The sequence below is a fragment of the Mytilus galloprovincialis genome, chromosome 6 (assembly GCF_965363235.1).
Source record: "Mytilus galloprovincialis chromosome 6, xbMytGall1.hap1.1, whole genome shotgun sequence".
In the NCBI taxonomy this organism is placed as follows: domain Eukaryota; kingdom Metazoa; phylum Mollusca; class Bivalvia; order Mytilida; family Mytilidae; genus Mytilus; species Mytilus galloprovincialis.
This window is the reverse complement of record NC_134843.1, coordinates 41554962-41572981: the sequence shown is the minus strand read 5'-3', so window position 1 is coordinate 41572981 and position 18020 is coordinate 41554962. Positions and strand designations below refer to the sequence as shown.

Sequence of the window (18020 nt, the reverse complement as noted above, 5' to 3'; positions counted from 1 at the left end):
ATCGTTATAAATAAAATGGAATTTGATGCGGCTGTCATACAGTTGAGAGGTTTGGCGCGGAAGGGCCAGGTTCAATCCACTATTTTTAAATTTGAAAATGCCTGTACCAAGTCAGCAATATGACAGCTGTTGTCCATTCGTTTGATGTGTTTTATCATTTGATTTGCCATTTGATTAGGGACTCTCCGCTTTGAATTTTCCTAGGAGTTCTGTATTTTTAATATTTTGCTTTTTGCCTGTCTAATTAAAATATAAATAGACCAATAGTTTTGAAAGAAATACCATAAACAATGTCTTTTACGAAATATTTTTTTAATAAACACAATAGTAATTTCAATCTTAGCATGTGTCCAATACTGGGTTGTCGGACAAATAGATGTGCATCGTAGATAATTTTCCAGCGTTTAACAAGCAGTCTGGTACTGGATTCATGAAACCCTATATTATAAAAAATAAAAACATTATAGAACCAATTATTCGGTCGTTTTGTGCTTCTTTTTACGTTGTTATGTTAAAATGACCATCAATTTTTATACATATGCTATTAATTTCTTAAAGTCATATGAAACGGTTGACTGGTGAAACATAATGTTTATTCAATTATACGCATGCATATCTTATAATCGTCAAAAAATGCTCTTGGTCTGTTATGATGTGTAGATATGGTAGCTTATTAATTGTCGTGTTTTGAAGCCGTAGTTTACCGATTGTCACCTTCGTAAACAATCAGCAAAAAAGCATGGATAGTGAGCTCGTGTATAACATGCACTAATAAGATAATAGTTAATTTCAATGACAGATCCATGGGTATTGCGAACACCGAAATTTTACAAGAAAGGTCAACTCTGAGTTCACTGCACATGGAAAATATTTCGGCGAATTGTTTACTGGAAGCGAACAATTCAACGTCTCGTCCTTTTTCTAAAAAAAAGTTAATCGGAAGGTACCAACCCCTTGTTGATAAATATTCCGTATCAACTTCACAAGTGATGCATACTTTTTTTGTACTGAAGTTGTTTATCTTCTTAATAACGTGTTATAGTGTTCTTTTATTAATTTGTCTTTGTTCTATTATTAATTTTACTTTTACTGTTGGATTGTTTTATGTGATAAAATTGAGAATGGAAATGGGGAATGTGTCAAAGAGACAACAACCCGACCAAATAAAAAACAACAGCAGAGGGTCACCAACAGGTCTTCAATGTAGCGAGAAATTCCCGCACCCGGAGGCGTCCTTCAGCTGGCCCCTAAACAAATATATACTAGTCCAGTGATAATGAACGCCATACTAATTTCCAAATTGTACACAAGAAACTAAAATTAAAATAATACAAGACTAACAAAGGCCAGAGGCTCCTGACTAGGGACAGGCGCAAAAATGCGGCGGGGTTAAACATGTTTGTGAGATCTCAACCCCCCCTCCCCTAATACCTCTAACCAATGTAGTAAAGTAAACGCATAACAATAAGCACATTAAAATTCAGTTCAAGAGAAATTGATATCCATTTGACGTTGCCCGGTACTTAAACATCCCGTCAATGTGTTTGTGTTATCTTTTATTTTTGCAGGTGTGTTTTGTTTAATTATGCGACCTTTTGTATTTCTTTGGATCTTATAACGTGACTCTGTACTTTAAAAGATCCTGTCAGTATGTTATTGTTCTATAATATGTCATTATGTTATATTTCTATTATAAATTAGAAAATACGTTGAACCACAAACGTCAAAATTATTCAATCGCGTAGTGGAATGAATCATTTTTAGATTCCTATAATTTCTATAAAACTTTTGGACTATTTTAAATCTCGGTCAGTTTATTTCTGAAATTAATTCTTACATACTTTTGATTTGTTAACCCTGTATGCTAACATTGCCCATGTGTTTGTATAAACATTGAACGACAAAAATATGTGACGTATAAAATTTTCTGACGTCAGACACGCGAAGCAATGTATTTCCTTTTAAAATTGTAACACGACAATGACTGCTGTATCCATATTCTGACTATTTTATTTAATATGTCTGTTTAGTCCAAGCATCATTGTAAATATAACAGAATTTGATGAGACTGTCGTACAAATTGAGAGGTTTAGCGCTATAAAACCAGGTTTAATCTACCATTTTCTACATTTGAAAATGCCTGTTCCAAGTCAGGAATATGACAGTTCTTGTCAATTCGTTTTTCATGTGTTTTGTCATTTGATTTTGCCATATGATTAGGGACCTTCCAATTTGATTTTTTGTATATGTTTATATAGAGATTCTTACATAGTTACTCGTGGATTATCAGATTTATCCAATTAATTGAGATAGTTAAATTATCAATTTTAAAGTCCGATCCTCGGCGAGGACTTTTAAATTTATAATTTAACTATCGAGATTGGATAAATCCGATAATCCACGAATAACTATGTAAGAATCTGTTTCTCTAATGATTAAAAAACACTTTTTCTTTTTTTGTTAAACAAAAATCCCTTTCAAATGCCTTTTACATTCCACGAAGATGTCGATTTAATGTACACCTATTAGAACATTTTTGATTCATCCAGTTAGCTAAAAAGGGATGACCCTTAAAATCATCCAATCATCTTTTGAGATCACCGGCAACCACACGTTGTTAAATGGTTTTTTTTACAATGGGTTCGGAAAGGGATACATTTCCGTAGAATTAGAGAAAAGTTTTTTTAAATAAAAATTATCCATTTAACATAAGAACATAATCATAATATTTTTCTAATTTGAAGTTTGAAGACTTTAATATTTCATTAGATATAACCCCAACAAATGATTGATAATAAATAACACTTGTTTTTGTTTGCGAGTTTTGTTCCCTTGATCAAATTATTATAGATCATCGAATCCTGGTTCATTACGATTTGAACAGTTCAAATATATTTTGAACAATTTGATTAAACTTTCAAATCAGTCATTACCGTAATATTGTATGTTTTGATGATTTTTTTTTTGTGTTTTTTTTTTTTGTGTTTTTTTGTGTGTGAATATTTCTTTGTTTATTGTTCGTTTTAACATGTATTGCCACAAATACTTTAAACGTTTTATGACAACAAAATTGAATAATTATCTCTTTATGGAATAAACATCAGATTCTAAGATCTTCTAAGTTCCTTTTTATAAATGCTAAATAAATAAACACATGATGTTGAAAAGTAATAAAACAGCAAAAACCTACGTTTTAAGCTTTAATGTGCACTTTTGACTCGTCAGTCAAATAAGCAATTTGAAATAGGAAGACAGTTTTAAAAATAAATAAATAAACTTATATAGATATGATATTTCGATACTTTTTGCTTCCTATGATCATTTTAAAAACTTGATAGGAGTATTTGAAATGTGTAATGAATCAATACTATGAAAATACTCACAGATATTGCTGATTGTGGTGGATGTTCTAATCTAGATGAAGTCAAGTCTGCGATGAAAGCCCAACCAAAAGCATTCAATTTACCGCCATTATACAACAAAAAACTTGGATAAAATTCATCACAACTCATATCTTTTCTTATGTTGTACCAGTAATGGAGACCTACGAAACAAATACAAATATCTAATTGCATTCTAACGTTTTTCTTATCTAAATCCATTCTAGTGTTCATATTTTAGCAAAAACAAAAATATCATAATACCCCCTCCCTTTCTCATGCTTTTGGTAGGTGCTTTTTAAAAAAGTAAACTGTGCGTAAAAGACGATATTTTATCATCAAATAAGGAGATGATGCACGATGCCAACGATCTCTACACAACTATCTGCGTAAGTCGAAATGACATGAATTTATTATGATATTCAGTTCGTTTATATAGTAAAATGTCTTCGAGCTGGCCTCCCATAGGTGCAACTGAGTGACTGCGTGTATTTTTAGATGCGATATAGTATTGTAATAAGAAATTAAGATTTTTTTTAAGTTATTAAAAAACAGATGTTTACATCATTTTCAAAGTTATATATTACATTTTGAAATCCTTGTGATGTTAATTTGAATCATAACTCAGTACGGTGCCCTATAGTTGTTAATTTCTGTGCCACTTTGGTTTGTGGAGAGTTGTCTCATTGGCAATCATACCACATCTTCTTTTTTTTATATATATCAGATGGATTAAAGATTCGTTTTATCAATAAATTGTTAATAATTCGTTTAAATTTATTTTGTGTCCAAATAGATAAAATAGATTGTTTATAACAAATACCCAATATTGTTATTTATACCTCTTAAAGTGAAGTTATAGTTTTCAAACTAGTTTGTTTAGAAATTCAATCATAATATGACACAATAATAGTATTTTTTTTGATCATTTTTGTTTTTGATATCTAGAACCACAATACTTTAGAACCAAGTCTTCTCCTGTACTTATTCTTGAATAGTTTTCGTTTGTAGCAGTTGATACAATGCCATATTTTATAGATTTCATGCAAACGAAGAACATCACTGCTTCAGTTTAAGTATGACGGGAAGAAAGGCTATAGTAGAAATTTGAATTTAATGTCTGTATTGAGATAGGCTATTTTCATAATGTTATAGAAATAACGTACCCATTGTAGGGAAACATTTCCCCTTTGTCCAGTGAGTAGAAGTTATTCCACTCTGAAGATGTGGTATTTTGATGGAGTCAGCTATCGGATCTGTTCCGTTTTGAATGTATAGATCAGTGCCTACCCCCTGTTGGTGGTATAAGGCTGTAGTTCTTCCAGAGGCGCAAATAATTGCTATGGAAATATTGATTTGTTTTATGTATTATAGCGATAAAAAAGGTAAAAAGGAAAATATATGTAGTTTAATTTACACTTAGAAAGTATTCAGCATCATCATAAAAATATATAAACCTAGTTTAGTCAGGCTGACTGATGTTATCAAGAAACATGGAAAAAATACAAAGTATATTGTTTCAGTTGCAATATTAACATTCCATCTTAATCCGTATATATATACTTATAGAATATTTCTGTTTAATAAGTTATAGTTTATTGAAATTGTCGGGGAAAACTAAAACAAAATATTAAACATGTGTAACATTATCTAAATTAATCATTTGTAAATTTTGACTGATGCACCCCGTGCCCTTGATATAGCGTATATTTAATTCATTTTAAATAAAAAGGTATTTGGAAGTCTTGTGTTTGCTTTGATTAAATCTGTTTGCGAATAAAATAATATTTGTAAGTTATCTAAATAGAGAACATTTGTATCCACTTATATATATATATAAGTCATATAAGTATACCATTCGTCTCAACTCGGCCGATTCCGTACCCTCATCTGAGAGTAGCGGATTCTACCGAGGATTGCCGAATGATAAGTATACGAGTCTAAATCGAAAACTACGTTCAAACCTATGATTTGCGTTGGATAAAAACCGCAATTTTTATACGTGTGCATGTAAAACAAATTTCGTTGTAGAAGGGTCTAAAAACAGCACAAACAACATTTTCCAAGAGACCAAAAAAGTGAAAAAGTATATTTAAACAAAACGCATTTGAATAACAGGTCGAACAACTGATGTTCTTTAACTCTGCTGACTGCCATTGGCGATTGCCAAATAAAATTGATCACAAGATGTAACAAAATGGATCTTAATATAAATTTAATACTAAACAGAAATTTTTTTAACTTGTGGCCACGATGTTATGCCACAAACATACGGTGTCAATATTTTTTTAGTATACCAGATCCGGATATATATATATATATATATATGCCATGCATTTATTTTTTACTGAGTTTGATTTAGAAGAAAAAAAGACAAAGTTGGAAAATCCAGCAAATTACACCTTTACTAACAAAATTCTATAATAATATTCTTGTGATTGTGAGAAAATAAATCAAATTACACCATTACAAACTTAATCCCGATTTTTGTATTTTTTGTGGCGTTGATACATTCGTGTGACGCACAGTTCAAAATTTTCTTCTGTTTTTGTATATTGTCGTAAATTAATTGCAGTTGTTCGTAGTTATTCTGTGGTTAACATATCGAAATATACTATTACATTATTTATTTATGTATTTCTCTGTCCTAAGTTTTTTTTTGCATTTATTTGTATTATATTCCAATCACGTACTATTGTATATTAAGCTGTATTTTTAACATTGCCATACAAGCGAGAGGTTATGCCAGCCATAAAACTAGGTTCAACCACCATTTTTGTTTTTAATATCCTGTTTCAAGTCAGGAATATAGCAGTTGTTTTATAATAGTTCGTTTCTATGTATATTGCATTGGCGTTTGTTTTTGTTGAATTGAAGTGTTTCTGTTGTTTCGTTGTTTTCCTCTTATAGTTGATGTGTTTTTCACAGTTTTAGTAGTTTGTAACCCGGATGTGTTCTCTTTTTATCGATAAATGACCTTTGAACAGCGGTATACTACTGTTGCATTAATGTATGCATTCTCCAATGAAGTGATTTTCATTTTAATGACTTAAATGATAATCTAGGTATAACTCAAAAGGGTTTACTTTTTTATGTACATGTACATTCTTACCAGGATCAACAAAATATGCAGAAATGTGATGATGGTTGCCAGACTTGATAAAAGGATGTCCCTTAAGAAAGGCATGTGGCCATCCATTTGCCATATTAGTTGGAACCTGTCAAATAAGAAACAACACAATTTTGTAAAAACTTGACAGAACGTTTGACAGTGCTCCACACACATCAAACTAGATGAAAACCAGAATGGATTTAAGCTTGCATAGCTTGTAAGGTCTAAACTACTCATGACGTCATTATACTAACTCCGTTGAATATTTACTCATTGATATTTTAGTCTGAGAAAATATGTTTCGAAACGAAATTTGCTTTGAACTATCTTTCTGTAACTGCGATTATTTTTAGGTCGATACTTTGTGTCTTTTGTGTTATGGTGTTTGTTTTTATGCTTAATGCCAATACGGTAAGTCAACAACTTTCTATCAGATCTTAAGAGTTATGGCACTAAAACAACCACACTATGTATGTGTCTGTCCCAAATCAGCAACCTGTAATTCAGTGGTTATTGTTCACGAATTTGTTGATCCATACGATGTGTCTTTGTCTAAACTAACTAAGGACATTTTTACCAACTCTTAGATTGTTGTTTACAATTTACGTCGTCTGGTCTATATTAACATGTCGAAATGTTCTATTGTATTGTTTATTTATGATTTCTCTGTCCTGAATGGTCCTCCATTATTTGGTACTGTAGTCCTGTCATGTAATGTTGTTATTTGAGTGTTATATTTAACATTGCCATAAAAGCGCGAGGTTTGGCTAGCCAAAAAAACCAGGTTCAACCCACAATTATTTTTCTTAAAATGTCCTGTACCAAGTCGGGAAAATGGAAGTTGTTATCTCATAGTTTGTTTCTGTGTGTGTTGCATTGTCGTTTGGGTTTTTTTTTGGTTGCACTTTAGTGTTTCTGTTTTTTCGTTGTTTTCCCTCAGTTTAGTTTGTAACCCGGATTTGTTTTCTCTCAATCTATATATGACATTCGAACAGCGGTATACTACTTTTGCCTTTATTTACTGAAATATTTGGTTGATTTTTCATTTGTTTCACATTTGTTCATACTAGCGTCTTTTACAATTTACTATTAGTATGTTGAGCCCATTATTGAAGGCTGTGCAAGAGAAATGAATGATTCCTAATTGGTAGATCCTGGATTAATGAAAAAAGGTAACTCGGAATAGGTATGATTATTTTGCGACTAGAAGTTAATCATAGGCACCAAACAAACATGAAAAATGAAGATTAGACATAGTATCGTACTAACCGCAGCAGAAATTCCAGCAATATGTCCTTGCACATCATATATCAAAATGAGATTCATATCGTTGTCCTTAACATACCGGATGCCATGTAAACCACTAGAATCTGTTTAGGTAAAAATGTAATCTTCATCAAAGTAATAAAATAAAAGAAGAAAGGAATGCAAGTTACGGAAAGAATTATTTCCACGTTATCAGCACAAATTATCTTCATAGTTTTATAAAAGATTTACATTATTTTGAAATTATTATACTCTTAAAGATATATACTGACAATGTTACTAAAATCACAATTCTTTTTTGTATTTTTTAGATGATAATTATAAAATAAATTAAGTGTAATGAATATGAATTTAACTTAAAATTATATGGTTTACATTTTCTGTTACTTTTAAGAGTGATTTTTTAATGTAACACAATTCAAAAACAAGAAAAGGTAAACCTAAAATGTTTACTGATGATATTGCATAATTCCGGAAAAAGTGTGCACAAAAAGATTGACTTTAAATGAAAACGTTTAAAAAAAAATAGAAATGTTTCTGTCTAGGGAAGCCACACATAGTCTAGTTCTCTATAGCATCATTTACGTTTTAATGTAATTGCATAATAGTTTAAACCGAACCTTTTCGGTTTTGACCTATGTACGATTTTATCAGGTTCACAACGCACATAATTTTATATGACTGTGCTTACGAACATGTCTTGTTATACAGGTTTTCGGTTTATACATGATTCGGTTTAGTCAGGTAACATTGTATAAAACACATTTTCGCGTCAGACTTTAAACGCAATGATTTTTTTTTCTTTTTATAAATAAAAATTGATATTCATAAATTATTTTCAAATATTGTAATTTTCCTTTGAAATTATTTTGAAAGACGTTCTACTTTACTATTATTATACATAAAACATTACTGAAGTCTTTTAAAGAAAAATGATAAGATTAGAAAGAGTCAAGAATAGTTGGCGTATTCTAACATCTGAAACTACGTGAATTGATTTAATTTTTTTCATTAACTATAATATATGTGTTGTCATACTTTAAAAGAGGGACGAAAGATACCAGAGGGACAGTCAAACTCATAGATTAAAAATAAACTGAAAACGCCATGGCTAAAAAGTGTATGGGAAACAAGATTTTGTATAAAGGTATATCATACCTCCACAATCTGAAATCTTCTGAAATCCCTGAGACTTAGCAGCATTCTCTGTCAGTGGCATAGCTACAAAGCTGGTACTGCTCAAAGGATTTATTCCCCATGTTACTGAAGAATAATTGTAAATAAACTCATCATAGATACAAGGATTGCAATTTTATATTTATGCCAGTCGCGCGTTTCTTCTCCAAAAGACTCTTCTATTCCTGAGGTAGAAAAGCCTTAGTATTTCAAAACGACATCACTTCAAGAAGTTCAAATAATGCATTGGAAAAAAAGTTCCACACACAATTTCTAGACAAACTTCATAGTTTTTGGCTATTGTATTAACTATTTTGATAAAACAAAAATGACCTTGTAAACTGTTATAGGTAAATTGATGCAAGAATACCAAATAAATGACAATCGTCAAAATCGTCAATTCATTCCTAAAATGATTATTTTGACACCATAAGATGATTCTTCAATCGTAACATTGCTTTCATCAAATCGGCTACCGATGACATAACTCATAGGCCCTTTTCTAGTATCTTACAGTGTTGTTGAAAATGGCTTGATATATGTGTAACAATACATAAACTAGTTTTACGTACCTTTCAGATTAGTCCATTTTGATCCTTTAAAAGAAAACAAAATATATAAACAGTTATGTTTCAATATGTGGGGTTTATCTATAGGTCTGTATTACTGGCTAAATTTGTAAATTTGTAAGCTTCTCTTTAAACTATGAACATTTACTATCAATATAAAGTGCTATAAATAGTTATCAAAAGTACCAGGATTATAATTATATACGCCAGACGCGCGTTTCGTCTACATAAGACTCATCAGTGACGCTCAGATCCAAATAGTTAAAAAAAACTTTTTTAAATGGTTTAAAACAGCACTCAACACATAGATTGTGTGTACTATAATCATAATTCATTCGCTTTTTCTTCGTTCCTGACATAACTTGACCATTAAGATGAATAGTACTCATCGTTTTGACATGTGGAACTGGTATTGTGCACGGCCTCTTAGAATAATCGTGTCTATCAAAGTCGTAGTAATAATTCATTTTGAGAAGACTATTTTTAATCTCTTTTATTTTCTTGCATTTTTTGTCACTCCCACTCGAATTACGATATCATGGTTGTTTGACCCTATGTGCCTGTATTCCTCTTGAAAATCAGTCGTCATACGATTAAGTCGTAAGTTAAGTGACAACGTCATGCGGTTTTTGAAATTAAAGTGTTCTTCAAAAGAGAGGGTCAAAAGAGGGACATTCTAACTCATAAGTCGAAAATAAACTGGCATGCAAATATCTAGAGAGTCCATTTTGATGTATTTTAGCAAACTTATACAGCGTTTTCTCATCTTTGTTAACTCATTCAGTCTATGAAAAATATCGGAAACAAACAGCAAAGCAAATTATACAAGATACACATTTGAATTAAATAAAGCCAACAGTAGTATACCGATGTTCAAACTCAATTAACAATTTTTATGCAATTAACAATTTACCATGTCCAAAAATGAATCCATTACAATGTACTGCACACAAAGCCAAAGCCACTACCAGCAAAGATCTCATCATGTCGAATGAAAAGATCGGTCAATTGAATGTGATACTATTATATAGAACAATCTTATCATTGATCAAAAAGGTTATCAGAAGTGAAGGTGTCAGGTAGAATATTAAGTAGAATGTGTTGGTTTTCTAATCATTACGCATGCTTTTATCTCGATTAAGACCTTTGACGTAACTTTAGCCCAATTGTCATACCATTTTTAGCCGCGCCACCGAAGGCTGAAGCAGGTCAAGTAACCATGTACTCGACTCCGTCCATCCGTCCGAAAGTTTTCAGACTTCTTTAAAAGGGAATGATTCTATATTTGGTATGTAGCGTGTCATTGTTTTTTAAATCTACTATTTAGCCACTGCCTGTTTGCAGACAGTTGGAAATATTACATCGCTGTACATTGAGCTAGGTAAATTCTCGTCAAAGATTTCCCAGCTACTACTGAAGGGTATGATTTCAATATTTGATCATAGTCATCGAAGGTTGAAGCAGTACTAGTAACCACTCGACGACGTTCGTACGTCCGTGCGACAATTTTCTTGCTTTTCTTGCTATGAAAGGAAACGATTTAATATTTGGTCTGTAGCTTTATACTGTTACATGTAAGTTATAGCGTTTAAGCAATTTTTATATCTGCCATTTAGCTACTTGTTTTTTGTCAATTATTTGTTATTTAACAACACAAATTGTACTAGGAAAATGTTTTTTTTTTCAAGTTTTCTTAGTCTTTTTGAAATGGAAGAATATAGATTAAATGACCTTCAGCTTAAACATGTTTAGTTGTAGTGACTACACAATTAAAGTTTTAAAACTGACATAATTCACAAAAATACATTTGTATTGGACAAAAATCTTTCAACAAGTATTAAAATAAAAAGGTGCCTATATATTTTTAAAAAGTTCTCTGAGTGTTCTTGTTTACGAGCAAATTTAGAAAAAAACAAAAGCCATATGGATTGGCTAAAAGGTACATTTAAAATAAATATTTCACCACGGAGAAAGATTAAACTTGTGCTGTCCACAATTAACACTGCATATAATTTTGAAGAGAAAATTGAAAAGATAAAAGTATTATTTAATACTTTGATTTACCAATTGCAAGATATGTCATTCCTAGGAAAATAGCAGTCTTAAAAAAGTCTCAAGCATTGCCAATTATCATTCAGTCATTAACAATATTGCAAAATCCATCTTTTGAAAATTTTAAGAAAATTGAAATTATTTTTTAAAGTTTCAATGGAATCAGATAAAATCAAAAGAAATGCTTTGATGGATAATTTAATACTGGTGGACTAAATAAAGATGCCTCAAATTAAAGTATTCTGTTAAGCACTGAAAATGACATGGATCCATAAATTATTAAATAAACTCACCATAGATACCAGGATAAATTTTATATTTACGCCGGACGCGCGTTTCGTCACCAAAACACTCATCAGTGACGCTCGGACTAAAAAAACAATTATAGGGCCAAATAGAGTAAAAGTTGAAGAGCATTGAGGACCAAAATTTCCTAAATGTTTTGCCAAATACAGCTTAGGCCACACCAACTTGATTTATAGTTCTTTGGATTTTCCCGCTCCTGTTTTTTTCGAAATCAAGTTTTCAACAAAGAAAAAACTACGGCTTCCGTATTTTTTTTTTTGGTCCGCATGCCGCTCCGAAATGAGTCTTGCCTTGAATTTTTTTTCTCACTGACGCTTTTATCCCCCCTATAATCAAAGCTGGGTTCAAACGCACGTGTGATCAATCAATAAAAGTGAAAGGAAATATAAAAATCAAAATGTCAAGCCATCAGTTGTTGTGGTTTCGGTTCAATGCCGAGGACAGGCAATCATTTAACAAACGGCTATCCGTTGTTCGTCATAATTTACATATCTTTTATGAAGCCAAAAGGTTAAAGTCTGTCAATTTTTCGTTTGATGATATAAACACATACAAGTTCGTCAACAGCCGTCGGCATCACCTCTCATAGTCCGAGATTACTCTGACGTCCAACGGCTGTTTTGCCAGACAAGCTGGGGCTGGGGCTTGTCTTGAAAAACAGCCGTTGGACGGCAGAGTAATTTCGAACTAACCCTATCAATGTTGGCACTGACATGGATATTTCTGTGTTGCCTGTTGGGAAAGTTAAACGGTAAATTTGCATCTTGAAATAGATAGAACACCCTCTGATCCAAACAATAATTTGAATGAATTACCAACAGGTCCCCCTATGAAAAAAAAATAGAACTTCCTAAAAACCTAAACCAAAATCGTGTGAATAGGACAAGGAGAAATTGATAAGCTCAGATAGACTGTTGTCGTGACCTCACTGACCTGGCTAGTACAATAGAGTGTGGGTGGTCTTCAGAAACTTTAGAATCAGGGACAATTGTGCAGAATGAACTTAAAAATGCTTTGTGGTATATAGATCACATCCATAAAAGACTGCAATTTACTATGAAATATGTCAAAGTCCTACTATTAAAATAAAATCTATCCGATATTAAAAATTTATTCATTCCCAGAGTGCATCTTACAATTAACAGAAGTAGCTTGTTTTGATGAGAACACATATCCTTCTGTTTGTCTTTTAGTTTCCAAGGACAGCTCTTAATACAACAATAAGGAGATGTGGTTTATTGCCAATAAAAAACTATTCACAAAAATTCAAAAGAATAGATATAAGCAATTATAGGCAACCAAAAACTCTTCAACCATGAGAAAATCCCATGTTTTGTTGAGGGCCTTTCCAGAATTGATTGTATGGGGGAAGGAAGGCACCTGTATTAAAATTTGATGGGTGGTGGGTATTTATGAAAGATTGCTTGAACATTTAAATGAAATATCCAATTTAAAATGTAAGCATTGTGGGGTTAAATAAAAAGTGCCTTCCTTCCCTCCCCCATTCATTTGTTTTTAGAACAGCCCTTGGTTGAATTTGATTAAACCTTAAACATTGTCAAAAAAGGCTGTTCATCAAAAAGTTACAAACTGAAAGTATCAATTTAATAAATTGTCATGTGTTTTGCATGCTCTTTACATTTGTGAAGGTCATTGGTATTGCCATTTCAAATTCACATTTATTATAAAATGATTTTTTCTATTTGCTTCTGCAAAATGAAAGAGTCTACAGTTGTTTGCTTAGAGTCAGAATAGTGTATTCAAATGGGATTACAGGCCTTATGCATCAAAACATCAGTGCTTTTCCTTCTTATTCTGTTTGATAAAACTAGCATGTAACACTTTAGAAAAAAAAGAAATCGCTCGCTCCTCTTGCAGACCACTCGCCTGTCAAAAACTCATTTTCAAGAATTTTTTAAAAACAAAAAAATTTCGCTCGCTTGCCCCAATTTTTTTCAGAGCAAATGTCCGAAGAACTATTTATCAAATTGGTGTGGCCTAAGGTAATCTATTCCTGAGGTAGAGAAACCTTAGTTCTTCAAAATTTCAAAGTTAAACCCTTTCAATTTTTGTCCATCTTTTCAATTATGAATATAGACAATAGGGCGTAAATAAAATGTGGGTGATGAATAAGGATAGTATTTTACACATTTCAGTATATTAAAATAGTTTTTTGGAAGGACGCCGTTCTTAATTGGGCTTAAGGATTTACTTAGGTGATCTAAGGTAAAATGTAATAAATCAAGAATTTAAAATTGATGTTTTAAGCTGGAAGAGTAGTATCAAAATAAGCTAAACATATTGATAGGTCATGGATCTCATTGTCGAGATATTTGATTTATAAAATATGGCGGGAAAAGGCTGACTCGAACTTTTACCTTATATTTTCATTGGTATTATTTTGATCTCAAACCAAATGAAAGAAAAATCAAGAATCTGCTTAAATTTTGTCAAATGACATTTTATGAGCTATAAAGTCTTATGTTAAAAGTGTTATGGGGCAAAATATTTTACTCTGTATCGTATGGAAGTTCAAGATTGAAAATATAAAACTATATTGTTTTTAAATGGTGCGAGACAGGAATATTTCGTGTCACTGATTAAAATAATAGCCTTTTTGTGCTACTTTGTTACATTTGTTGTTTATGTAGTGATATTAAGATGATAACACAATATTGACTGTTGTACCCCTATTTTTGACATTTTTACTCTTTGAGTATGTTTGTTTTGTTCATGCATCGTTGACAATGTAATGGAATTTGATGCGACTGTCATACAAGTGAGAGGTTTAGCTAGCTATAAAACCAGGTTCAATCCACCATTTTCTACATTAGAAAATGCCTGTACCAAGTCAGGAATATGACAGTTGTTATCCATTCGTTTGATGTGCTTGGACTTTTGATTTTGCCTTTTGATTTTTGATTTTCCTTTTTGAATTTTCCTCGGAGTTCAGTATTTTTGTGTTTTTACTTTTTACCATGTTAACTGATAAGAACAATGAATTTATCTCTTTTAATCAATTTAAAGAATCATATGATGTTTAAACAAATTCTCTTCAATTCTATCCAAGAAGTCCGAACATATTGACACTTTTTCCAAAACCTCGCCTAAGTACATGCTTAACAGAGAAATGCACCCATGAACATTTTACGGAAATTTTGCAGTTTTTGGTTTTTATCTTGAATATTATTAATGATAATTAAAGATAAACTTTTAAGGAGGCTTGTGGGTCTAAATCAATATTTTTTCTTAAAATAGGATTTTGCTATATTTTTCTATAAATGAACTTTATCTTATACTTAATAGAATAAAAAAAATAAAAAAAATGGGGTCATAGTTCATTTACGCTCACAATCTGACTTCGAAAGAAGCATACATTTTTGTATTAAAAGTTACTTTTTTCTGTTGAGCTAATAGGAGAAATAGAGGTAATATCGAAATTAAAAAAGAAGTACATTACAGAAATAGATCTAATTTTAAAAAAGAAAATTGAGAATGGAACAGTTTTGTTTAAGTAAAGCTTATTTGAAAATAATGATAAAAATATAGGTCACAGATGAGTTGATAAAGATATTTCAATTTTAATGCCAAAAAAATGGCATTTTTACAGCAAAGGGATATAATTTGGAGCTTTTGCAATGATATATAAATTTTAAATGTCTTCCGAGGCCAAAATGAAATTGATTTTTTTGAATGATTTTTGTAGCATATGATAGAGTAACAACTAATAAAGTAATGAATAAAACTTGTAATGCCAAAATAAAATGTTTTTTTGTTTGTTTTAAATTTGTATACCCATGAGCCTCCTTAAACAGCAAACATGTTTAGGAAAGTAAAATCTACAAATAAGTTTAATTTGACCAAATTTGACCCCTTGATGAGTTATTGACTTTTAAAGAAATTTTATCCAAAAATTTGAATATATCTAGTTAGTTTACTGTTAAAAATCTCATTTGAAACAGCTGAAAGAGTTTCAAAGTATATAGTATAAATTATGTATTTTGTTTTCAAGAAATATACCCACCATGACTAAGAATAGGGATTAAATGCTTTTTGTTTTGCTTATGAAGAAAATATGACAGATACGAAGAACATTTCAATGGAATTTTTAAAAGCAATTCAGGCGCCCTTTATAGCTTGTTGTTCAATGTGAACCAAGGCTCTGTGTTGAAGGCCATACATTGACCTATAATTGTTTACTTTTATAAATTGTTGTTTGGATGGAGAGTTGTCTCATTGGCACTCATATCACATCTTCCTTTACGTATCTTAAATGAGAGCCCCTTGTTTTAATTGCTTCTATAAGTAATACAGACAAGGATATAACTCTAAAGGATTATTACAGAAAAATAACATACAATTATTATAGTGGATTAAAAAATAAAAAAAATGAGTGTTAAATGTTTCAAAGGGACAATAACATACATCATTAGTTTGTTAAAATATATACAAGTTCTATGAATATTACTATTGTCTTTATGTATACTTAACTATAGAAAGGGTTTTTGTTTAAATAACAAACATATGTTATTACAGATTTAGAAAAAAAGGAATAAAGAGTAGACAAGCCATGAAAGTATCTGTAATAACACATACATGTAAGTAATAATAAAACCCTGTATAGTTATATTCCTGACTAATACATTAATTTGAATTTATGACAACAGACACATGCAGATTATACTGTTAATAATATTTAAGAGCATAACCTTGTTAAGCACACCAATCATAAAAAAATAATTAATCACGTCATTGTTGACCCCTGACAAATTAATATGAACACGATGAAAAAGTACAGGAATGTGTTAAACTATTGACTTGGTAATAGTCTTTGAAACAGTTGACTGGCAAATAGTATGTGAAATGAAAAAGCAGAAATATTTCATTCTTTTTTTATATATATTATTGTATACAGAAAAACACATAATGATGCATAATAATAGTAATAGTCATAAAATGATAGTTTTCATCCTTTTTAGGTCTAGGGCAAGAAATGTCGAAGATAAAGAAACAAATAAACAGTTACAGTAGAAATGATCAACAAAACAAGATAAACAGAAGACAATACTGCCTAAATGGTAAAACTACTTCTATATAATAAAAGTGATTGCCCTCGAATGATGACTTAATTATAAAAATAAGAAGTTCGGTATGGTAAATTCAGTGATCTTTCCACCAAGAGTTCAGTGAAGTGGATGCAAGCAATTAAAGGCCAATGTCGAGCTTTGATCATGAGAAAACCCATCAGGCATAGGCGGATCTAGATGGGGGGCTGGATGCCCCGGGCCACACTTTCGTGGGAAATATTTGGTTGATTATACAGGGAATTACTGCAGTAATGACCTCCACCTAGGTCAGTCAGTGGGCCCCTCCCCGTGAAAAGTTCTGGATCCACCACTGCCATACTTTATAAGTCAGCCGTTTAAGACCCAAATATGAAAAGATTTAAACAATCCAAATTAATTCAAAACCAATAACAATTAATAAAAATAAATGTCTGTGAGCACTCAACCTTACCATAATCTTATTCTAAGACAACATATGAACAAATAAAAGCTGTTGTAAGTTCTCAACTAAAAATGTCACTGCAAGGCACTAACATGACTAATATTAAGTCGTGGATACAAAGCACTGAAATAAAAAAAACTCATAAGTAAGAATATCAAATGAAAGTTTATTCAAATGTTCATATTAAACATGAAAGAATAAGCTGGTTTTATATTGCTGTTTTTTTCTCAATTTATAAATTTATTTTTTTTCATTTTTGGTACTTATAGGTCAGACATCTGGATTTTCATGATCATCAACAGGGCAATACTTAAGAGGAAACTTAAAGTTAATACTTTTCGTCATTGTGTGCTAATTGGATTAATTTGAAATGAAATGTGTGCTTTCCTGGAAAAAGAAATAGGAAATTTCAACAAAATGGCTATAAAAAAGGAGTACAATGATAGATGCATAAGAACACCTCTATTTGAAATTTCCTCAAGGGAAAATTTGATGCTGCAAATTTCCTCAGAACAAAAAATATTTCCTCAAAGGAAAATTTGAAGCAGCAAATTTCCTCAAAGGAAATATTCATGCAGCAAATTCCCTAAGGGAAATCTTTTTCCCTTGAGGAAAAACAATTTCCCCTGAGGAAAAATGTTTTTTCTCTAG

At 31.2% G+C, this 18020-nt stretch overlaps 1 protein-coding gene across 1 annotated transcript; it reads right to left on the bottom strand.

Annotated features, from left to right (window-relative positions):
* Positions 1-295: 295 nt before the first annotated feature.
* On the bottom strand, positions 296-10553 carry LOC143079593 (uncharacterized). The gene is made up of 8 exons (XM_076255010.1): positions 10417-10553; positions 9507-9530; positions 8917-9021; positions 7762-7862; positions 6493-6598; positions 4547-4720; positions 3384-3544; positions 296-438 (listed from the first exon to the last, which is right to left on the bottom strand). Exons 1-8 carry the CDS (start codon positions 10487-10489, stop codon positions 340-342), a joined length of 843 nt encoding a protein of 280 aa, XP_076111125.1. The 5' UTR covers positions 10490-10553; the 3' UTR covers positions 296-339.
* Between the last annotated feature and the right edge of the window lie 7467 nt (positions 10554-18020).